The following is a 23,545-nucleotide window of genomic DNA, read 5'->3' on the forward strand; positions in this document are numbered from 1 at the left end:
AACTCACAAGTTCTCCACAAGTTATCCATGCGCTGTGAAAACCGCTCACAGGCCAGAAATGGATGAGGGTCACCCTGGAGCACCCCTAGCAGATATTCACAGCGGAAGTCGGGAAAAATGTTGGTGGAACCCCATCCTATCAGTGGGGTGCTCTGTTCCACGCTAGCGGTGACTGGGCTCCATAGACATTGATGCACCTGCTACAGATCTGGCTCTTCCAGCCCCAGCAGCTCAAGCATTAAAATCCAGAGGTCCCAAATTCAATCCCTGCTGTTGACGACCCACTTCGGGGTAAGATGTTACACTGACAGTGCCTTCTCCTGTTAAAATCTCTCCAGCCTGCCTCGTGGCTCTTGCCTCAGTCTCTGATTCGTCTGCTTGTCTAGCACGGATGTACTCTCTGGCCCTTCCTACAGTCTCATCAGTGCTTATGAAAGAGCCTTCTTCAGCACCGCTACTGCTGTCTGAATCAGCCCTTCCTCACAGGAAAATACATCTTTTCACCTGGGCTTATGGCTCTTGATATCTCTCCCCCCCCCTGGAATTGGTTTTATATTTGCCACACAATGGCCTGACCAGCGTTTCCTGTAACTCATGCCCCATGCTGTCCTGTTGTCTTATATACAAAGGTATTTCTATGGTGCTGCTCCTCATCATAGCAACAGAGCTCCTAATTCAATAGTACAGTATTCACCTCTGTAAGGCGTATGCTGGCATGCAGTTTGCATGTCAAACTTATTTTGGACTGTGCCAGTGGCAACATGTAGGCCGGGGAGGGAAGGAAGAGGAATAATCAACCCAGCCATGGAACTTCGTGGCAGAGCCCAAAACTGAACCTAGATCTCTTGTGCCTTATCCACAAGCGCACCCTGGAGCAGGGAAGAGAAGACTTGTTAACAGATCTGTGCAAAGAACTGCTTCCAAGAAGCCATTTGCAGAGCCCAAGGACAGTTTTATTGGTCCTACAAGATCCAAGGATGATGCTACATATTCTTGAGTGCCATCAACTGACACTTTATTAAAATAAATGGAGACCTCTCCCCATGTATAGATCCTTCTTGTCCCACGGGCAGATGCTAGATTCTGAGGTGCTCTTTGTCATACACTTTGCACTGTTCTAGCTCACCCCAGAGATGAGCCCATTGCTCCTGCAGCCTGAAACAGTACCAGCATCTATTCAAGGGGCTGGGCACAGCTCCATCATCACGGGCTTGGGCCGCTACAGTTGGAGCTCATTTTCAGACTCACACATCAAGGCTGCTGAAAGAGTTCGAGAGGAGTCTCTCCCGTCTGCTGGGAACACGCAGATTGGAGCTGGAAAACCGTATTCCTCTGACAGGAGCAACAAGATGAAGGAACGGTACCACACAGACTTAGCAGTGACGAGGTTGGCCCTGATAATGAGGCCATGGGTGGAAAATGCTGAGCCAGTCATCTTGATAAAGCAACCAATCACCACAGTGGTGCCTGAAAATACTTCCTCCCCAGCTTCCCCAGCTCCAGTCAGTAGGGGACAAGCGGTGACTTTAGCAGGGGACACATGGGCTGCACAGGGAGCCAAGGAAGTAGAATAGGAAAGAGCAATAGCAGGAAACAAGCTACTTTGCTGCATGGCCAGCACCCACTTTCCATTCCTGCCCCCACCACACTTATTTTGAAACCTCAGGAACTTCCAAGCAGAAAACAACTCATCCAAAGGAGCGACAGCCGAGTGAGAAGGAATGCTCCATTCACAGCCACGGGGACTGCCTGTCAAAGGTCCAGCCCCCCTCCCAAACAGCCTGCCTGATAACATTTCTCCCTTCCCTGTCTTTATTTTCTCCATAGCACTGAAATAGTTGCTCTCTGAAGGCTCCTTTTCCTCCCCAGGGCCTTTTTATCTCCAGGAAACAGAGGGACAATGCAAAGCAAGAAACATTTCATATTTGAAACCAACCAGCCAAACATAAAGCAGAACAAAACTGCTTCTTCCCTGTGCTGCTGGCAGGTTAGAGAGTTATCATGAGCCACAAGCCCAGATGTGCCAATAAACACTTCCTTGATCCAACCTCTCTCCAAACCAAACAAGAATTTGCACATGACAATCTATGTCGAAGAGATCTACCTCCCTTTTTTTAAATGGATGTAACCTAGCATCTAGCACTCAGTGTTGCTGGGTAACAACCTGTATTCAAATTCCAATTGAAAAAATCCACATCCTGCTCTATGAATAGTGGCTGCTGCATAGACAGAGGCTGATTTGAATTACTCCACAAGAACCCCATTAATTTCAGGGGAAATATGCCTGGTTTACACTAGGATAGATGCAATCTGGAATCTGTCTCTGGCTGGGTATAAACTCCATTAAGACCTGAATTATAGGAAATATGGCGAGTGGGCACTTAAGAGGCCTGTTCTTGACCTTTAACTTGTGCTCTGTGTTATAATAATCACCTCCCTGAAGCCCATTTGAGCCCAAGTGTTTGTTTTTCTTTAATAGGCTGATGAACAGGGTACCTCTCTCAAGTCAGTTCTAGCCATTCAGGAAGCACTAACAGAAGATGCGTAAGAGATATTTGAATCTCTCAGACCACAACAGCTACAGCAGTAGTATGACTCCAAAGCTGGGGGATGAATAACAACTCACCTTGCCTTAAATCAGATGAAAGCCAACACTGTTTACTTTGCTCAAGCTGCACAGTTGGGTAATGGTCTTAGTTATTAACCGGTGCCAGTCGTCAGGAGCATAAGCAGGACTGGAGTAGGATTTGCCTCCCATTCTCTGTGGAATGGGCAGGCAGCAAGATGCTCAAAGGCCACTGGGGTTTTGGGAGAATCGTCACCCATTTACCTCCCTCCATTCTGTGTATTCCTGAATCAATGCAGATAACTCTCTCCCTCCCTCCCTCCTGATCACCAATGCCTGTTTGCAGAGCATTAAATCTTATTACTGTGTCCAGTGAAAGCAGTGGGGTCTGGCAAGGTAAAACTGCAGAGTGCATGTAACACATTAGTGACAGTTTCTCTTGGCACAATGCATTGTATTGTGCATAATGGGTGATCTTTTAACCTGCACTGAGACCAGAACCCACTGCAAACAAGCTGTCCAGTTGACGTGGACTATGCTGTAACTTGAGAAACAACCACCACCTACATAGGATGAAGTGACAGGTGTTTGGGTGCTGCCCTCTGAAGGGCAGCTACTGATGCAGTTCATGCAGCCCTCTGCTGGGTGGCTGGGCTCCTCGTTTAGGTCATGGACACAAAGTCACATACATGATTTTCAAGGCCCCAAGAAAGGATAGGTGCCAACTACCAGGGGCATCGGATTTGGGAGTCAAGCCACGAACTGCCCCTCACTCTGGTCCTGCAGACGGGAGTGGGGTCTGGCAGCAAGTGGCTGCCTCCCCCTCCCTTGGACAGGCTGCTGAAAGTGGGGCTGGCCTCTGCATAGCATAGGCTGCAGGGCCCCAAGGAGCTATGTGCTTTGCCTGCACTGGTCAGCCTTACCAGTTCATTGGTGTAACGAGAGACAAACCAGGGCCCAATTTGGCTAGCAGCTGTTCTGGGTAGCAGCCCCCTTTGGCCCAGCCTGCATGTGGTGACAGAATCTCAGGTCTGAACCACATACTTTCCCTAAAAGGTTATCCTGCTGGGACCACTTCAAAACTCTGCTGCTAGGAACCTTGTGGAAGGCAGGCCTTGCTCACCAGCGTCTCCCTTCAGCTGCAGAGTCTGGCACATTAGCGCCACTTACCTTGCACAAAATGTCAGGCTACCTGTGATTAATCCTCCAGCACTTACAAGACTTCCCCCAACACTTGCCATCGATTTGCTGCCAGGAACGGCGCAGACTCTAGCAGATGTCCTGTGCTGGTGTCTCCTTACGAGCATGGAGCATTTCTGGGCCCCTCTCTCCCGTGTGACATTTCCATCTATCAGAGAGACAGTGATTGAAGCTGGGCAGTAAACTCAGGTCCAGAGTTGCAGCATGGGCTGCATAGATGAGGGGAAACTCCATGTGCTGCTATGTGGTACAAATTCATCTTCATTAACCTTGTCCCAGCCCTTGTGACACTTGGAAAAGGCAGAAGATAAATGCCTTGCATTTCAGTTTTTTTTCTTTAAAACAAAAAGCCAAGTTCTGGACTGGAAAGTCCATGACAAAAAGTTCTGTGAGGGCAGCAAATGTTTGAATTTAAAATTAGTCAGGTTAGATTCTTTGCTTACAGATCAGCTAGTACTGTACTAGAATTAGTACCATATCTGTACTGAACTACAGACTGATCAAAATGGCTGCTCCTACTGGGGTCCTACAGAAAACAGTGTAAGGGTATGTCTACACTGACGGCAGCAAAAGTCGCTGCTGTCAGATCAACTTATCTGGATCAACAGAGTGGTCAGTGTAGACCGGCTCAATCGATCAGGAAGTCGACGTACTAAAACCACCTCCTCAAGTGGTGCAGTGCAGTGAAGACACCGCGCAGAACAGAAGTACAGCAGTTGATGGGAGTTATGCAAGCTACTCTGCGAATCGCTGAGTAAGTGTAGACCAAGCCTTATTCACTACATAGCTCTGATTCATAGACTCTAACGTCAGAAGGGACCAGTATAATCATCTAGTCTGACCTCCTGCACAATGCAGACCACAGAACATCACCCACCCACTCCTGTAATAAACCTCTAACCTATGCCTGAGTTATTAAAGTCCTCAAATCATGGTTTGAAGACTTTAAGGTACAGAGAATCCACCAGCAAGTGAGCCGTGCCCCATGCTACAGAGGAAGGCAAAAAAAACTCAGAGCCTTTGCCAATCTGCTCTAGGGGAAAATTCCTTCCCGACCCCAAATATGGCAATCAGTTAATCCCTGAGCATGTGGGCAAGACTCACCAGCCAGACACCCAAGAAAGAACTCTTTGTAATAACTCAGAACCCACCCCACCTAACTTCATTCCTTTGTTGGTTAGAAACCTGCATCTAATTTCAAGTCTAAACTTCCCGATGGCCAATTTATATTCATTAGTTCTTGTATCCACATTGGCGCTGAACTTGAAATAATTCCTCTCCCTCCCTGGTATTTATCCCTCTGATGTATTTACAGAGAGCAATCATATCTCCCCTCAACCTTCTTTTGGTTAGGCTAAACAAGCCAAGCTCTTTGAGTCTCCTCTCATAAGGCAGGTTTTCCATTCCGCAGATCATCCTAGTTGCTCTTCTCTACACCTGTTCCAGTTTGAATTCATCTTTCTTAAACATGGGGGATCAGAACTGCACACAATATTCCAGATGAGGTCTCACCAGTGCATTGTATCTCTCTCTCTACTGGAAATACCTCGTCTGATGCATCCAAGGACCACATTAGCTTTTTTCAGCCACATCACATTGGCAGCTCATAGTCATCCTGTGATCAACCAATATGCCCCGGTCCTTCTCCTCCTCTGTCACTTCCAACTGATATGTCCCCAGCTTATAGCAGAAATTCTCATTATTGGTCCCTAAATGCATGACCTTGCACTTTCCACTATTAAATTTCATCCTATTTCTATTACTCCTGTTCACAAGGTCATCCAGATCTTCCTGTATGGTATCCCAATCCTTCTCTGTATTGGCAATACCTCCCAACTTTGTGCCATTCGCAAACTTTATTAGCACATTCCCACTTTTTGTGCCAAGGTCAGTAATAAAAAAGTTAAATAAGATTGGTCCCAAGATTTATCCTCTGATCCCCATGGTCCACGCTGTACACTGAATGAAGGAGGAGTCCTCATGCAAAGAATAGTACATCACCTATTTAAAGACAGGATCATAGATTTAGGACCAGAAAGGACCATTATGATCATGTACTGTGATCTTCTGCATAACAGGCCAGAAAACGTCACCCAATTATTTCTACATCAAGCCCATAATTTCTGGATGAGCTAGAGCATATCTTTTAGAAAGAAATCCACTCTATCCACTCTTGATTTGAAGACTTGAAGTGATGGAGACTTCACCATGTCCCAAGGCAAATTGTTCCAATGGTTAAATGTTAAAAATGCATGCCTTATTTCTAATCTGAATTTGTTTAGCTTTGGCATCCAGGATCTTACATCTTTTCTGTTACATGGACGAGCCATTTACTATCAGAAATTTATTCCCCATGTAGTTGTAGATTGTGATCAAGTCCCCTCTTAACCTACTTTTCTATCAACTAAACAGATTGAATGTCTTTAGTCTGTCACTATAAGGCATGTTTTCTAGACCTCAAACCATTCTTGTATCATATTGCATGTGAATGAGGCAACTGAAATAAGGCTGCATGGACAACCTCTGCCATTTCTTGTATTTTTAAATGCTTGACTTTGCAACCATAACTTTCTTTTAATGAAGTATTTTTGTATGTAATGCATCTATAAACTAATATTAATGCAACACTACGGTGGGAATACAAAGCACTCAGAAGCCAGAACATTCCAAAAGTTAACGCTCTGGCTCCAACCTTAACCCAGCTGTGATGCAACATCCTATATTTGTTATGCTATGCATTAATAGAGTGCAGTTTTCAGGTAACAAGGAAAACAGAAATATAAAGTACTATGTACAAACAATGCAACTGAGTTAACATCCTGGGATCTAGCTTAGCTTTCAGAATTTTCTGACTCTTGATTGTTTCAGGTTAAATTTTTAATGTTAATGCAAGGTACCTTTTGGCATTAACATTTTCTTTTAAAAAAATCCCCCAGAGAATCAAGATATATTTAGCTTGCAGAGCTTACAATCTCCCATCATCCTGACCTTTAAAACACATTGGTTCAAGTGAATAGAATAGCAAATATGGTAGGCGCCCAGCTTGGCTTAACAAAGAAGTTTTTAGTGAGCTTAAACACAAAAAAGAAGCTTACAAGAAGTGGAAGCTTGGTCAGATGACTAGGGAGGATTATAAAAATACTGCTCGAACATGCAGGAATGAAATCAGGAAGGCCAAAGTGCAATTGGAGTTGCAGTTAGCAAGGGACGTGAAAGGGAAAAAGACGGGTTTCTACAGGTGTGTTACCAACAAGAGGAAGATTAGGGAAAGTGTGGGCCCCTTACAGAATGGGGGAGGCAACCTAGTGACAGAGGATGTGGAGAAAGCTGAGGTACTCAATGCCTTTTTTGCCTCTGTCTTCATATACAAGGTCAGCTCCCAGACTGCTGCACTGGACGGCACAGAATGGGAAGAAGGTGAACATCCCGCAGTGCTAAAGCAACAGGTCCAAGACTATTTAGAAAGATTGGACATACACAAGTCCATGGGGCCAGATGCAATGCACCCGAGGGTGCTGAGGGAGTTGGCTGATGTGATTTCAGAGCCATTGGTTATCATCTTTGAAAGCTCATGGCAATTGGGGGAGGTCCCTGATAATTGGAAAAAGGCAAATATAGTGCCCATCTTCAAGAAAGGGAAGAAAGAGGATCCAGGGAACGACCGACCGGTCAGCTTCACCTCAATCGCTGGAAAAATCATGGAGCAGGTCCTCAAGGAATCCATTTTAAGGCACTTGGAAGAGAGGAATGTGATCAGGAACAGTCAATATGGTTTCACCAAGGGAAAGTCATGCCTGACCAACCTGATTGCCTTTTATGATGAGGTGACTGGCTCTGTGGATGTGGGGAAAATGGTGGACGTGATATACCTTGACTTTAGGAAAGCTTTTGATACAGTATCCCACAGTATTCTTATCAGCAAGTTAAAGAAGTATGGGTTGGATGAATGGACTATAAAATAGACAGAGAGCTGGCTAGATCATCGGGATCAACGGGTAGTGATCGATGGCTCTATGTCTAGCTGGCAGCTGGTCACAAGCGGAGTGCCCCAGGGGCCGGTTTTGTTCAACATCTTCATTAATGATCTGGAAGATGGAGTAGATTGCACCCTCAGCAAGTTTGCAGATGTCACTAAGCTTGGGGGGGAGTGGTAGATACCCTGGAAGGTACGGATAGGATACAGAGTGACCTAAACAAATGGGAGGATTGGGCCAAAAGAAATCTGATGAGGTTCAACAAGGACAAGTGCAGAGTCCTGCACTTAGGACGGAAGAATCCCATGCACAGCTACAGACTGGGGACTGATGGGCTAGGCGGCAGTTCTGCAGAAAAGGACCTGGGAGTTACAGTGGATAAGAAGCTGGATATGAGTCAGCAGTGTGCCCTGGTTGCCAAGAAGGCCAACAGCATATTGGGCTGCATTAGTAGGAGCATTGTCAGCAGATCGAGGGAAGTGATTATTCCCCTCTATTCAGCATCGGTGAGGCTGCATTTGGAGTATTGTGTCCAGTTTTGTGCCCTCCGCTACAAAAAGGATGTGGACAAGTTGGAGAGAGTCCAGCAGAGGGCAACAAAAATTATTAGAAGGCTGGAGCACAAGACTTAGGAGAGGCTGAGGGAACTGGGCTTGTTTAGTCTGCAAAAGTGAGGGGGGATTTGACAGCGGCCTTCAACTGCCTGAAAGGGGGTTCCAGGGAGGATGGAGCTAGGCTGTTTTCAGTGGTGGCAGATGACAGAACAGGGAGCAATGGTCTCAAGTTGCAGGGCGGGAGGTCTAGGTTGGACATTAGGAAAAACTTTTTCACTAGGCGGGTGGTGAAGCACTGGAATGGGTTACCTGGGAGGTGGTGGAATCTCCATCCTTAGAGGTTTTTAAGCTGAGGCTTGACCAAGCCCTGGCTGGAATGATATAGCTGAGGTTAGTCCTGCTTTGAGCAGGGGGTTGGACTAGATACCTCCTGAGGTCCCTTCCAACTCTAATATTCTATGATTCTATTGCAAGTTTTCACTTTGGGTAGATTTCAAGTTAATAAGAGCAGTGGCCTGCTATCTGTGCATGCAAGGCATGCACTGCATGCCCAGGAGTGGCTGTAGCAGCGGGATGATTCCATCCAGCCCCCAAACATGCATGAAGCACAGCATTTTGCAGGAGCTCATGTCATGCATTGCAGGCAGGCTGCAGCTACCTATTCACCTCACTGACAGCCCTGTCCCTTGCATGAATATCTCCTCTGGAGAACATCAGAGAGCACAAAATGCAGAGCTCCTCCCTCTTAAAAAAACCAATAAAAATGATTAGACTCATAGAAGATTAGGATTAGAAGGGACCTCAGGAGGTCATCTAGTCCAACACCCTGCTCAAAGCAGGACCAACCCCATTAAATAAAATGGTATTAGAGCCTCCTTTGCTAAAACATTTATTTCATCGTAGATAGTGCACTGCAATTTCTTTGTTCCTTTGACTTGCCTTTATTTTGCATTTGAAAAGAACACAGCTCACATTATGTACACTAGTTAAGAGGAGAGATGGAAGCTGGCATGCAACGTCAAGCTGCACTATCAAACATTGGGGGTGCAAACGGTCACTTTTTCCAAACAGCGGCCGTTTGCAGAGCAGGGCTAATCAGAATTAAAACAATTAGCTTGAACTCCTGTATATTTCACAGGACTGGGAGGAATAGGGCTGGTTTATGTCTTGGTAAGCAGCAGTAATGCAAGAGAAAATATAAAGGACAGTGTGGTTCAATTGTATTCTACAGGAAGTTGTTTTTAATAGTATGCCAGAGTATGGAAGAAACTACTACATCCTTTCACTTTATGCTTTCTCTTCTCCCAGTTCCATTGACACACTAATTGCCTTGCTGCTGAGAGTCATGGTGTCATTTTTTCATATGTATACACAAATAAGGACGTACAACAGGTATGTGAATAGCACTGCAGATGTCAGATGAAAATCTGGCCTGAATTAAGAGCAAATCCACACTACAACATTAAGTCAACTTAAGTTATGTTGACGTACAGCCACTGCAGTAATTGAATCGGTTTTGCATGTCCACATTATGCTCCTTGTATTGGCAGTGCACGTCCTCACCAGGAACACTTACACCAATTTAAAGAACGGTTACTTACCTTGTAACTGTTATTCTTCGACATGTGTTTCTCATGTCCATTCCCAATTTAGACGTGTGTGGAAAATGTTTTCCCCTAGTGGTACCTGTACAAGCCGGCTCTAGCGCCCCCTGCAGCGGTGCACACATGCGCCTGCATATAGGTGCCACTGGCTCCCCCTCCCTCTCAGTTCCTTCTTGCTGGAACTCTGACCGAGGGGAAGGAGGGCGGGTGTGGAATGGACATGAGCAACACATCTCGAAGAACAACAGTAACAAGGTAAGTAACCGTTCTTTCTTCTCGAGTGCTTGCTCATGTCCATCCCCAATTTAGGCGACTCACAAGCATTGTCTTCAGAGGCAGGCAGGAGTTCATGGATGTGACCCTTGAAGCACCGCTCTACCAAATCCAGCATCGCCCTGGGGTTGCTGTGTCAAGACCTAGTCGGATGCAAAGATATGTACTGACAACCAGATAACTGCCCTGCAGATGTCCTTGGAAGGCCTTAAATGATGCCTGCGGTCTTATTGAGTGGGCTGTCAAGGACACCGGAGGTGCAACTCCAGCCTGCTCATAGCAGGCTTGGATGCAGGCCATGATCCACTTCGAGATCCACTGTGAAGAAACCGGCAGCACTCTCATCCAGTCTGCAACTGCCACGAAGAGTTGCGTTGAGCGGTGAAAAGGCTTGGTTCTGTCGATGTGAAATGCCAGGACCAGTCTCACATCAAGGGAGTGTAGACGCCTCCCTTCACTGGAGCTGTGAGGTTTGGGACAGAAGAAAGGTAAGAGAATATCCTGGTTAAGGTGAAAATGAGAGACTATCTTAGGCAAAAAGGCTAGGTGTGGGTGTAGTTGGACTTTGTCTTTATAAAACACCATGTAGGGTGGCTTTGATGTGGGGAGTGGTAGATACCCTGGAGGGTAGGGATAGGATACAGAGTGACCTAAACAAACTGGAGGATTGGGCCAAAAGAAATCTAATGAGGTTCAACAAGGACAAGTGCAGAGTCCTCCACTTAGGAAGGAAGAATCCCATGCACAGCTATAGACTGGGGACCGACGAGCCTGGCAGCAGCTCTGCAGAAAAGGACCTGGGGGTAACGGTGGATAAAAAGCTGGATATGAGTCAGCAGTGTGCCCTGGTTGTCAAGAAGGCTAATGGCATATTGGGCTGCATTAGGAGGGGCATTGCCAGCAGGTCACGGGAAGTGATTATTCCCCTCTATTCGGCATTGGTGAGGCCGCATTTAGAATATTGTGTCCAGTTTTGGGCCCCTCACTACAAAAAGGATGTGGACAAGTTGGAGAGAGTGCAGCGGAGGGCAACCAAAATGATTAGGGGGCTGGAGCACAGGACTTATGAGGAGAGGCTGAGGAAACTGGGCTTGTTTAGTCTGCAAAAGAGAAGAGTGAGGGGGATTTGATAGCGGCCTTTAACTACCTGAAAGGGGGTTCCAGGGAGGATGGGGCTAGGCTGTTCTCGGTGGTGGCAGATGACCGAACAAGGAGCAACGGTCTCAAGTTGCAGGGCGGGAGGTCTAAGTTGGACATTAGGAAAAAGTTTTTTACTAGGAGGGTGGTGAAGCACTGGAATGGGTTACCTAGGGAGGTGGTGGAATCTCCATCCTTAGAGGTTTTTAAGGTGAGGCTTGACAAAGCCCTGGTTGGGATGATATAGCTGAGGTTAATCCTGCTTTGAGCAGGGGGTTGGACTAGATGACCTCCTGAGGTCCCTTCCAACTCTAATATTCTATGATTCTATGATTAACACCCTGATCTCCGAAACTCGCCTGGCGGACATAAAAGCCACCTTCCAGGACAGGTACGTAAGGCAGCATGAGGCCATGGGTTCGAGGGGGGGCCTAGTGACTCTGGAGAAGACCAAGTTCAGGTCCCATTGAGGAGAAGGCTCCCTTATTGGCGGGAAAAGCCTTTCCAATCCCTTAAGGAACCTGGCCATCATCTCGTGCGAAAAGACAGTTATACCTTCCACCAAAGGGTGGAACGCAGATATGGCCACCACATGGACCTTGATGGATGAGAAGGCCAATCCCCCTTGTTACAAATGGAGCAATACTCCAAAATTACTAGAATCGATGCTTCCATTGGGGAAACGCCACGCTCAGTCGCCCAGCAAGTGAAGCGCTTCCACTTCGCTCTATAGGCCGATATGGTAGACGGTTTCCTGCTCTCCAAGAGCATGCGCTGAACTTGGGATGAGCAGGCCTGCTCCTCCTGACTCATCCATGGAGCACCGATGCCGTCAGGTGTAAGGAGGCCAGATCCAGGTGGAGCAGGTGACCATGGTCCTGAGACAGAGGTCTGGTTACAGCAGCAGGGACCATTGCCTGGGCCCCACCAGCTCCTGCAGCATCCCGAACCAATGTTGTCAGGGACACGCTGGTGCCTCAGGGATGACCCGTGCTTTGTCTCTGCACACTTTCAGGAAGACCTTATGGATCAGAGAGATTTGGGGAAAGGTGTACAAGAGTTTCCCTGACCAAGAAAGGCATCGATGACAGAGCCTGCACTAAGTCCCTGATGTGAACAGGAATGATGGCATTTCCTGTTGTCCCTGGTGGCAAAGAGATCCACTTGGGGACTGCCCCACCTTTGGAAGATGTGAGTCGCCAGCTCCTGATGGAGGGACCACTTGTAGTGAGAGCAGAAGGACCTGCTGAGATGGTCTGCCAGAGAGATGTTGACCCCTTGGAGTTGAACTGCTACTGGGTGAATGTCGTGAGTGATGCAAAGGTCCCAGAAACACACAGCCTCCTTGCACAGGGCTGGGACCAAGCCCCACCCTGTCTGTTGATATAGTACACTTTGTCCGTATTGTCCGCGAGTATCTGCACCACTTTGCTGGAGAGATGTGGTAGGAAGACTGTTCAGGCCAGATGAATTGCCCTGAGTTCCTTGATACTGATGTGTAGCCGCAGTTCCCCTGAGCTGCACATGTCTTGGGCTTTTAGGGAACCCAGGTGAGCCCAATCCCAGGTCCAAGGCATCGGAGATCAGTATTACCAACAGTTAGGGCTCTTGGAAGGGGATTCCCGGGAGTACCTGACTTCGGCCCGTCCACCAGGGAGGTAAGTACTTCCGGAGGAACTATAAGTATCCTGTTTGGGTGGTGCCTGACTGGAGAGTACACTGATGCCAATCACATCTGGAGGGGTCTGAGGTGCAGTCTGGCATAGGGGACCACGTAGATGCAGGCCGCCATGTGACCCAGGAGGCTGAGGCGTCCTTTAAATTGAGAGTGGCATACCAGTCGCCTGGATCCAGAGAGGGAATGATGGTGGCTAGGGAAATCCTAAGAAATTTTAGCCTTCTGAGGTACTTGTTGAGGGGTCTTAAGTCCAGGATAGGTCTCTTCCACTGCGCCCACCTGCAGAAGTTCTCGCACCTCCTGCTCGGAGTGGCTCGTGAAAGGGGTCCCTGAAGAGGGATGGGTGGGAAGGCAGGAGTAAGGCAAACTGGAGGGTATAACCAGTAGCCACTTTGCTGAGCATAGGGGGCAGGGAAGCCAGGGTTTGCCACAGGGCATTGGCCAGTTTAACAACACCCTCGTGGACTGGGAGGGCCACTCTATTAGGGACTGCCGAGGCCAGTATTCCAAAGAGCTCGTCGACTGGCTCGTCCAGCTCCTCTATCTTGAGGACCAAGTAGGAGGTGACTCTTTTCAATAGGTCCTGGTGTGCCTTGGAGTCATCCATTGGCACTGCAGCCGAGGGTCCCGCGACCACCTCGTCTGGTGACAATGAGGATGAGGCTGGCGGGCTGGGGGAGGAGCCTCTGTTCTGGGTGTGGTGGTTCCCACTGGGCTCGAAGCGCATGAACCGTCCCGGTCAGAGTCTGAGTCCAGGGGCGGTGCCGAACTCTGAGGGATGGAAGAATGCGGTACCAATGCTCCTCTCATGGAGCCGGTTTGCGGCATCCCCAAGGGAAATCCCCACCAATAAGGCCACAGTCCGGGCCATTGTCCCTGTGGCCATGCTCCCACACCATCGGGCATTGGGGCCAGGGCTTGCCTGGCATGAACAACCTCCTCACTATCCGATGGCCAGGGTGGTGCTGACTCCAAGTATCGCACGGTGCCTGTGGAGCTTGCTGATGCACCGGCGCCACTGAGCGATACAGAAAGCCCGAATGATGAGTGTGACGGGATGGGGTCTTATCTTTCGGCTTCTTATACAGGCTAGGTGAGCAGGGTCACAGTGCCAGGGAAATGTGCCATGAATTTGGCGGCCTGCATCGATCTGCAGTTATATAGCAGTGTTCCCCTCGGTGCTGGTCCCCTGGAGACCAGCGGCGGGAGCTCAGTCTGACGCTGTCCTGACCCAGAGAGTGGGGTCTCGATTCCGGGGAGCAACTGTGCACTGGTGAATGGTGCCTCGAAGATGGGGACTGTCGGGCAGATCTGTCTCTCAATATGTTACCCGCCAGTGCTGAATCTCAGTGCCGTAGCCTGATGTCCCTCAGCGGCCCGGACAGCACCAGGAGGGCCTTCATAGCCTAGAAGGCCTTTGGAGTCTATAGCACCACCAGGTGGTGAGGGCCTCTACCACTATCTGGAGTCAGTGGAGGAGCCGGTGCCAGATTTGACGCTTGCAGCAGCAAGGGACCCTTCTGAGGCAGGGAGGATTGGCGGCCCAACGTGGGTCTCGCCTGGTCCCCCTTTACCTTCTCAGCAGGAGAGCAGCCACGCTCCACATGAGTCTTCTTCAACCTCTTTTTTGGTACCGGAGATGGTGATCGGTGCCAAGAGGAGGAAGAGAGTGCTGGAGGCGTGCTGCACGACTAGGTCGTCGTGCTCGGTGCAGAGTCTGATATACCTGGCTCCGACACTGGTCTAAGTGCTGACTCCATCAGGATGGCCCTGTGACGAATATCTCGGCCTTTCTTAGTCCGTGGGCAAAAACGTTTACAGAATTTGCACCTCTCATAGATGTGTGCTTCCCCCGAACACTTCAGGCAATTTTGATGCGGGTCGCTCCCTGGCATAGGCTTCTTACACAAAGCGCAGGTTTAAATCCTGGGGAACGGGGCATGCCCCAAACCTGGGACTCTAACAACTAACCAACTAGTACTAACTACAACTAAACAACAAACTATGTACACTAGAACCAAGAATAAACCACTAGGTTTAGCTAGAGAACTTGCAAAGGCGAGAGACATTCCAGCACCATCACTGGCGGCAAGAAGGAACTGAGAGGGAGGCGGAGCTGGTGGCACCTAAATATGGGAGCATGTGTGCGCCACAGCAGGGGGTGCTAGAGCCGGCTTGTATGGGTACACTTGGGGGAAAAGTTTTCCGGCGCTGGTGCATGTGGCGCGCACACACACCTAAATTGGAAATGGACACGAGCAAGCACTCTGAGAAGAACTGTCAGGGTGGGGTATTGTGGGATGGTTTCTGAAAGGCAGCAACAGTCGATGTAAGTAACGCAATGTCTATGCTGACACTGAGTCAACCTAACTACATCAACCTAAGCGCTACACCTCTCACGGAGGTGGAGTTTTTAAGTCGGTGTAGTGGGCGAGTTACATCGGTGGGAGCTAGAGTTTAGTGAAGATGCTTACAGCATTAGGTTGATGTAAGCTGCCTTGTGTTGATGTAACTCTGTAGTGTAGACCAGGCCTCAGTCAGTGGCAAAACTCCTATTGATGTCAGTGAGCTCAGGGTTTCACCATGATACCTTAAGCAGCAATTGCTGAAAAGCAAGAGGAAGTATTCTTATTGACCTCAATAATGGCAGCAAACAAAAGTGAGGAGTGAGCTCAGCTCAGCCACAATTGATTTTAGGATTCTGCCCATCCCTCATAAAAGAAGTTAGGGGAGATCCTCTAAAGGCCCATCTACAATGAAGGAGTGTACAGTTTCTAGGTCAAATACCACAGTTAAGTGTGTTAGGGATGGTTGCTGTCAAAAAGGTTCAGTATGCCTTACTGTCATACTTTATCCACAGCGGCACTGAAGTATAAAATGAGTGCAAGACAATGGTTGAGTAATTTCTGCTCATGATGCTGACTTCTCTGCCTTGTTACAACGGGTCACAGTACAGCACTGTGTCATAACAACGTGCGCTATGGTATCTACATCATAATTTCAGGCACAGCTCTGTGGAGCACATGCATACATGGTACACAACATTTATTGCATTGTATACATGCCTATACACATGCACGTATATTAACATTCAGTATATGCTACATAAAATAGATGCAATAATGCATGTTCTATTTGATTTGTTCCAGTGACTAGTTCTGTCCCACAATGTAGATCCAGGCATGCCCTCACACAACTGCATGCAGACGGCAGGGTAGAAAGCTACCCGCTTCCTTTGGGTTGAAGGATCAAAGGTTATGATGCTGAGCACCACCATCATAATGGTAAGAAGCTAGGTTTTAGTTTTATCCTTTTGTTAAAATACGTTATATCTGGTTACATTCCCCTCCCCATGCCTTTTCTTCTTTTGTTGCTTTTTGCTTTCTGTTGTAGCTGCACTAAAAGTTGTATCCTCCCTTACCTGTCTCCTTATAAGATCCAGTAATGGGAATGGTCTGAGCTCACAGTAGGGATTCTACACTAACCAGTCACTTAGGACAAGAACCAAGGATCTCAGCGTGGGAAGGGGAGTTTTGTGCTCTGATGGTACAAAGGAGGAAACTTTTGGTTGTATGTAGCCAACTGATCGATGGAGCAGAAAAAATTAAATCAAAGAAGACTTCACAGAAAGCTTTGGATTTATCTTGATGTCACTGACTTGCTGTACTTTGCAGCCATCTCCGTGTTCTGTGGGGCTGTGGATTCAGCAGAGTATAACAGCCTCAAAGCTCACAGTAAACAGACTTTTTAGCTGGCAGCATGAAATGCATGGCAACATTTCCTATGTCCTCTGTAGAAAATTTAAAATAGGAGAAAGAAAAATCCAGAAATGAACAACAGTTTGTATTTATGTAAAAAAATTTATTTCGTTGGAGGATTTAAACATCAACATGCAGGTACAACATGAATAAAAATTATTGCACCGCTATTATGTGGCAATTGTTCAAGTTTCTAAAAACACTTAAATTCCACATCTTCCTCTTATCTAGCCAAATGCTGAGTAACACAGCTTGACACCAGAGCCCAGCTTCAAAGCCACAGTCAAGCTGCCTGGATATGATAATTGAACACAACGTAAACACGCACGTCTGTCAAAATCTTCTACTAGAAGTACAGCATTATCCTTCACATCCAGTAAGAGAAAACTAGAAAGAGAGAAAAGACTTTATCCTCCCTGGGCAGGAAGAAAAAAAATCTAAATGACACCTTAATACAGTGTGGATGTCAAGACCACAGGTCACTCCTTTTGCCCATCCCCCAACAAGCATTCTTTAGGATACTGGATGCTAAAAGCCTCTGGCATTCAACCCCAGGAGTGGTGATTACAATGTTACAGTCTAATATTTACAATAAATATCGTTCTTTTTTTTAGATGCAACAGTTCAAAAGCAAAGGGGAAAATAATACTGAAATGAAGCATTCTGCAGGAATGCATCAGCTGGGTATAGAAATAAAAAAGGATAGCAAGAATGGAAACAAATTTATATATGGTAAATTCCAAAAGTTAAAGAAAAACAACTCACACCCAAACCCACAAACAAAATGAAAAAAACTCAGGAAAGTAACATGCTTAGATGGCGCGCTCTCTCTCTCTCTCTCTCACACACACACACACACACACACACACACACACACGAGTCATTTCCAATATCTCATCTCTGTAAGACTATTTCTGTTATGCTAAGACTGTGCGCACTTGGCATCTTGGGAAAAGTTCTAATTGACAAAGCATAGGGACTGTGGGGCTGTATTAATAATGGACATTTCCCCCGTAACACCAGCCTACTTGGGCTTCAAACGGTGGACTTTTAAAATTAAACCTATTGTTTTGCATCTGCTACACAGCACTCAGGTGGCTAAATACACATCTTACGCTTTCTTTGGCCAAACTAGGTGCAAATACTCCTTTGGTGCCATCATGCAAAAGCTGAAATGTGTCAGGCTCCTTCACTCTCCTCCTCTGCTCAGATGTGATTTGCTTAGGGAGCGATAAAACTGAAATTCACTGTAACAAGTATTATTTTCAAAGACAGATGAGGCAAGCTACTAAAGCACCAGTATTCTCCAGACTGTTGTCGTGTGCTACATCTTTCTGGAAGCTTCACTGGTAACCTCGCAGACAAGTAGCTATGGCCCCTACATATCTGAGCACAGGGTTACAGCACTCTTAGTAGGCTAGTATTGACAGACCATTTAGACGCAGGGCTGTTTAGTCACACAAAATCAATTACACTACTTTATTTTTCATGGGCAATTTGTCATCCACCCAACTGATGAGTGCCATGGGAGAGGAATGGTTCATTTCTTATTTTGTGTTTTCATACAAAGACCATTTGAGTTACATCTTAGTATAAATTACCTGTCATGAGGTCTAGGTGTGCTTTGTACATAATTCTTATACCCAAGTCAGACATTACATAGCACTCCCATCACAAGGCTATTCCCATGGCACAAGCTCATTTAATAGGTTTTCCAAAAACTATCAGCCATTTCTTAGTGTTTCATTATGCACACTTTATTTTAGTCTATACTGCCACTTGGACCTTCCTTCCTGAAAACATCTTAATGGATCAACCCACTAGGAAGAAAACCTAGAAGTGAGCTCAGTTATCACCAGCAAAACCTGCACTTACTATTGTCTTGAAATTAGCACAGGATGATACGCTTATCAAAATAAGAGTGTTTCAAGAGGTTGATAAATCAAGGACTTGGATTGTGGGGTACAAAGGTCGTAACTTACAGTTACAAATCCATCTGCATTTCACTAGCTCATGCATTCCAGTGCAAGGATCAGAGAAATAGTAAGTCTACCATTAACACAGTCACTGCTGGAGCTATTTATGCACTGTTTGGGCATGTTGAAGCTTCTGCGAGTGCATTAAGAAGCTTGTGCATTCTTAACAGCATCATAGTCGGCGCGCGCGCACACACACACACACGCGCACACACACGCACACACACACACACACACACAGTAAACAGTAACTTGAATATAAAAAGAACCCCAAAACAAAAGTTGGTCCAAAAATGAAATGTTATCATCCAAAATCAGTTATAGAATGAAAAAATGATTACAGAGAAAAAGGCAGGACAAGAAATCCAGAGATTCTTGAGATTTGTGCATCGTGAATTAAAATCAGGTTGAAGGAGAGATGGGAAGATTGTATTCCTATACAAAAGATACGTTTAGGAAAAATAAGTAGAAATTCAAAGGGCAGAAGAGGTTTTTATCATGGAAAACAGCAGTATAATGAAACTGGACCAATAGATGCAACACTATGTCTGGAGTACTGCTGCAAATACAGTCACCATTCAGAACGTTCCTGTCAAAGCTCACTAATGAATTGGGTAACTAGCTATTGTAGGCTATCCACACACACAGATACTCAGACAAGGTTGGAGTGAAAGCCACAATCATTCTATGATGAATGACAGTAGCATTCTTTGACAGTAGGCTTTAATTGGCTAGAGTAAGGAAATGGCTTACAATGCCAGAGATGCCATTATACTACATATTTATCAGTGTATTATAATTATCTCAAGGAATAATGTTATTCAGAATTGGTCACACTTATAGCAAAGAAATGCTAGAACCCAGGAGATGATAGTAATTCTTAACGGAACCAGGTGAACTGAGCAGTGGAAATGGTCTAACTATCAAAGGTGAAATCTTGAAATACCATGTATGTTGTTTTGAAGTCTGTTTGCAGCTCATCCACATAATTTAATGCGTCAAAAGTAACAACATTTGACAGCCTTCTCTGAGAAGAAAGCAAATTCAGAACACTTGCTGGGTTTCTCAAGCTCTGTTTCAGAAGTGGGAAGAATCCTTAAGCTGCCCCAGATGAACTGCTTAGACCCATCATAAGAGCGAGAGGTCTCCAATGCCCATATCCACGAAGTTAACATTACTTGGGGCATGCCTGAGAGTGCTACAATTACCAGCATTATTATTTTAAAATCAACCTACTGCGTTCCTCCATGTGGGTCACTATTTGCTCTGGATCAGGGCAGACTAGAAAGAAGGCAGGCAAAGGGGGAAGAAAACTCAATTAAAATGTTAAAAGCTGGCAGAAAGAGATGCCATGTGTCCTGTAAAATGAAGTAGAAATAAACCATCCCCGCAAAACATGCTACAGATTGGAGACTTGCTTCTTTAATCTTTCACTTGAGAAACAGGTTTTTAAAAAATAATGGTTTAAAAAAAAAAAAGATAAGCCTGTTTCCTGCAGCCAGCCTGACAGTGTAGAGGCAATGGATTCTAAGATATGTGTGGCACTGGGGGATATGTAAAGTGACAGAGAAAAAGAGGATCTGGGTTGCACTGAAGAGGGCTTGACTTTCCAGGATAACCTATTAAAAAGGTATTTTTTTCCTCCATGCTATAGGGAAAACTGGCTTGTAAATATCTGAAAATCTGGGAAATAATGAATGAAATTTGAAAGAGAGAGTTGAAAAAGTGGGAGATTTTAATGTCTGCTGCTTATTTTGCACACAAAATTCTTTGGGATCTGAAATAAATGCAAAACTGGGGGGGAGAGGGAATGCACAGCACACCCCAAACTCAGGGCAAAATTAAGAAAAAAAAGTCAGCAAACAATTTCATAGCTCTGCTTTAAAGATGGATACCCTGTTCCAAAGAGACCTCACATGGCAAGCACACCATGTACAAAAATAGAATTGCAAGAATGAAAAAAAATGCAAAAACCAGTATGAAAAAACAACCCTCCCAAAAATAGATGTACACAGTTCTATTTCATATTAGTGTATATTACACAATTCAAACATGCAGTCTCTATTTCTGAATGTAGAATACAGGAGTGCATGTATTCCAGGGACCCTGCTATGTTTTCTTTACAACACTATCATGTGACAATGGAAAGTCTTGTATTTTTAATTGACCTCCAGTCTCTCTGCTTTTTCCCTGCATCAGAGTCTCCTCTTTACAGAGCTTCAGACTCCCATCTGGCACAGGAGATGCCCTAAGAATCTGTCTTCCAGGGGTGTGCGGTAAATCTCTTGATGGAGAAGTTTTCCTGTTCTCCCCCAAGGCTTCAAGTGCTTTCGAACTGCCAAAACCTGGCTCTTTTTTTGCTGTCAGAGAACATTCTGGCTCGCAAGACTTTGCTGGTCTCATTGACTCTGTGTAGGGTGCAGAGGTTTTAGTAAGACTGTCCGTGCTAAGAGATTTCACTCTTTCTTGATGTAATCCCACTTTCAATGTTTCCTGACTTCTTTGTTTTGAATCTCTCTTACAGGACAGGTCTATTTGGGGGGACTCTTTACTGGTTTCCAGCTCTCCAGTACCCAACGTGTCAAGATTCACTGGGCACAACACACTTTGAGCTACAGCTGCTAACTGAGACACCATTTCACCAGTACTTGGGACATAGGGAGTTGAGTGCGCAGCACCTGTTGCATTACTTGGGCTAATTTTCCTAGCGTTTAATTGATTCTTGCCGTTTGAAGAGCCCTCTGCGTGGCACGAGCTTTGCTGTTTTTCTGCATTAGGACTTTGTGGAGATATTTCACTTACATTTGCCAGATGTTGAAATCTGTTGCTTTGCTCTGCAGCGTGAAGTTCCTGTTTGTGATCTGTTTCTCTGCAGTCCATTTGGCTTATTGATAGAGGAGAGTTTATACCCACTGTGCAACAAGAAGAAAGTGCTAGTGAAGGTTTAGTATCTTGCTTTTTTGGACTGATTTCTGTTAACACAGATTCCTTTGGAGCATCTTTACCAGGCGACACCCCTGAAGCGTAGCTTTGCTCAAACTGAAGGAATTCCACAGGAGGGCCTTTTGTATCTTCTATGCAATCTATACTTTTTTCCCTCCTAGTGTCTTTGATGCCTTCATAAGAGACATCTTCTTGACTAGTGTGCTCAAAGGTTTTGCTTTCTGGCAATTTATGCTCTTTTACTGCTATTCCTGACCCTAGCAGTGGTTTTTCATGGTGGTTAGATTTTCCTGGAGACGTTCTGGTGAGAATCTCTGACTGTGACTGAGGTATGCTGATTTGCAGTGCCTCTGAGAGAGCTTGGGGGGGCTGATTAGCTACTTTCTGCACATCTGCTGGACCTTTTGGATCATCAGTTAGAAAAGCATCATCCTCCATATTGTCTTTGCTTTCCAGTTTAGAAGAAAACTTATCATCATCATTAAAAGAGTTGGAGCCCTGCTCTCCCCTGAAGGGTTGCCGCTCCAATCTTCTCCCATCTTGACTATCCTCTGAACCATCATCTGTTTCATCTTCAGAGGAATCTACTTCCCTAATGGCCTCTTGCTTTTGTAGTGACTCTCTCCTCTCTACTCTGTCTTGTCGAATAGCACCTAGTTTCCTGGAAGAGGGCTTTTGCAGAGTCCCTTTTTCTGCTAGTCCAACTTTACCTCCTGTTGTTTCATTCACAGACTCCTGTAAACTTTGGAGGCTAGGATCCCTCTGTAGCATCTCCTTCTTAAATTAAGAGTGGGAGATATCCAAGCTATGTTTGCGAGAGGAAGCCAGCTTCTTTTCAGAGGAGGACAACGAGGCAGTGAGTTTCTCAGCTGACTGGACTCTCTTCAGCAAAGGAGACCTGGGTGGCTCAGCGCTTTTGGGCCTAGAGATCTGTCTTACCAGAGGTGGGGAGGAATGTAGTTTTACAGGAAAGGACTGAATAATACTGCAGCTGCCAACCGAATGCCCTGGCAAAGGAGAAGGTGAACGCTGTGGTGATGTGGACTGTGGGGTTGGTGAGGGAGTGTGAGCTAGAGGTGAGAGAGGGATGTTTCCCGCCGATTTACGCCTCGGAGATCTATACTGCCGTTGAAGCTTTGGGGCTAGTCCATGCAAAGAACTGGGTCGGATGTGTCCGGAGTTGGCTGGAGAGTTGGGGACACTGGAACTGGGGGAGCTGCTCTGGGATGAATTTCCACCAACTTCGGAAAAAAAAGAAAAAAAAGAGAAAGAACAAAGAATTTTTACAGTATTTTATAATCTAAAACATTCATGCTATGCTTGTACAATGGTAAGAGGAGTTGTTTGTCACATTACCCCAAGCTATGGGAAAGATATTACAAGGTGGCATACCACTGTTTCCAGTAGAGCTACTACGTCATTATCACATAACCAGTATCTGGAAATACTACAGGGTATTTCACAGAAACTCAGTGAAAAAAACCATTCCATCACTACCATATCAAACAATATGTAAATAAACCATGCATTTTATTGTTGTTATTGTAAGGATGCAAGTTTCTTAATTCTCTTTCTACTGGACAAATTTTCAGCTATGATTTTTTCCACAACATTTCAACAATTTTTCTCTTACGTATTATAAAAAAAGTCAAAATACTGTGGAAAGATCCTAACGTACACCATATACGTGTACAGGATGCTGCAGCTTAACATTTGCTAGAGGGGTGAGTATCTGAGAGACCATTTGTTTGATTGACTGGTGCAAGTTACAGGGACTGTTTGACAGTTGACTTTGTGAGTGTTTGTTTGAAAAGTGTGAATTGGGAGTGGTTTGTTCCAGGTGGGCCTTGAGTGGTGGATTGGAGAGGGAGGCTTTGAGGCA

The 23,545-nt window shown here is 45.9% G+C and overlaps 1 protein-coding gene across 1 annotated transcript in view; it reads right to left on the reverse strand.

Moving 5' to 3' along the window:
* Positions 1-16,826: 16,826 nt before the first annotated feature.
* The window catches only part of MAST2 (microtubule associated serine/threonine kinase 2), a 314,717-nt gene continuing 307,998 nt past the window's right edge, over positions 16,827-23,545 (reverse strand). Inside the window, 1 exon segment of the mRNA XM_067567856.1 lies at positions 16,827-22,904. Coding sequence (XP_067423957.1) covers positions 20,830-22,904 — 2,075 coding nt within the window. The 3' untranslated portion in view covers positions 16,827-20,829.

Source organism: Emydura macquarii, unplaced genomic scaffold, assembly GCF_026122565.2.
Source record: "Emydura macquarii macquarii isolate MOO-44397 ecotype Brisbane River unplaced genomic scaffold, CSIRO-AGI_Emac_v2 contig_2805, whole genome shotgun sequence".
Classification (NCBI taxonomy): Eukaryota; Metazoa; Chordata; order Testudines; family Chelidae; genus Emydura; species Emydura macquarii.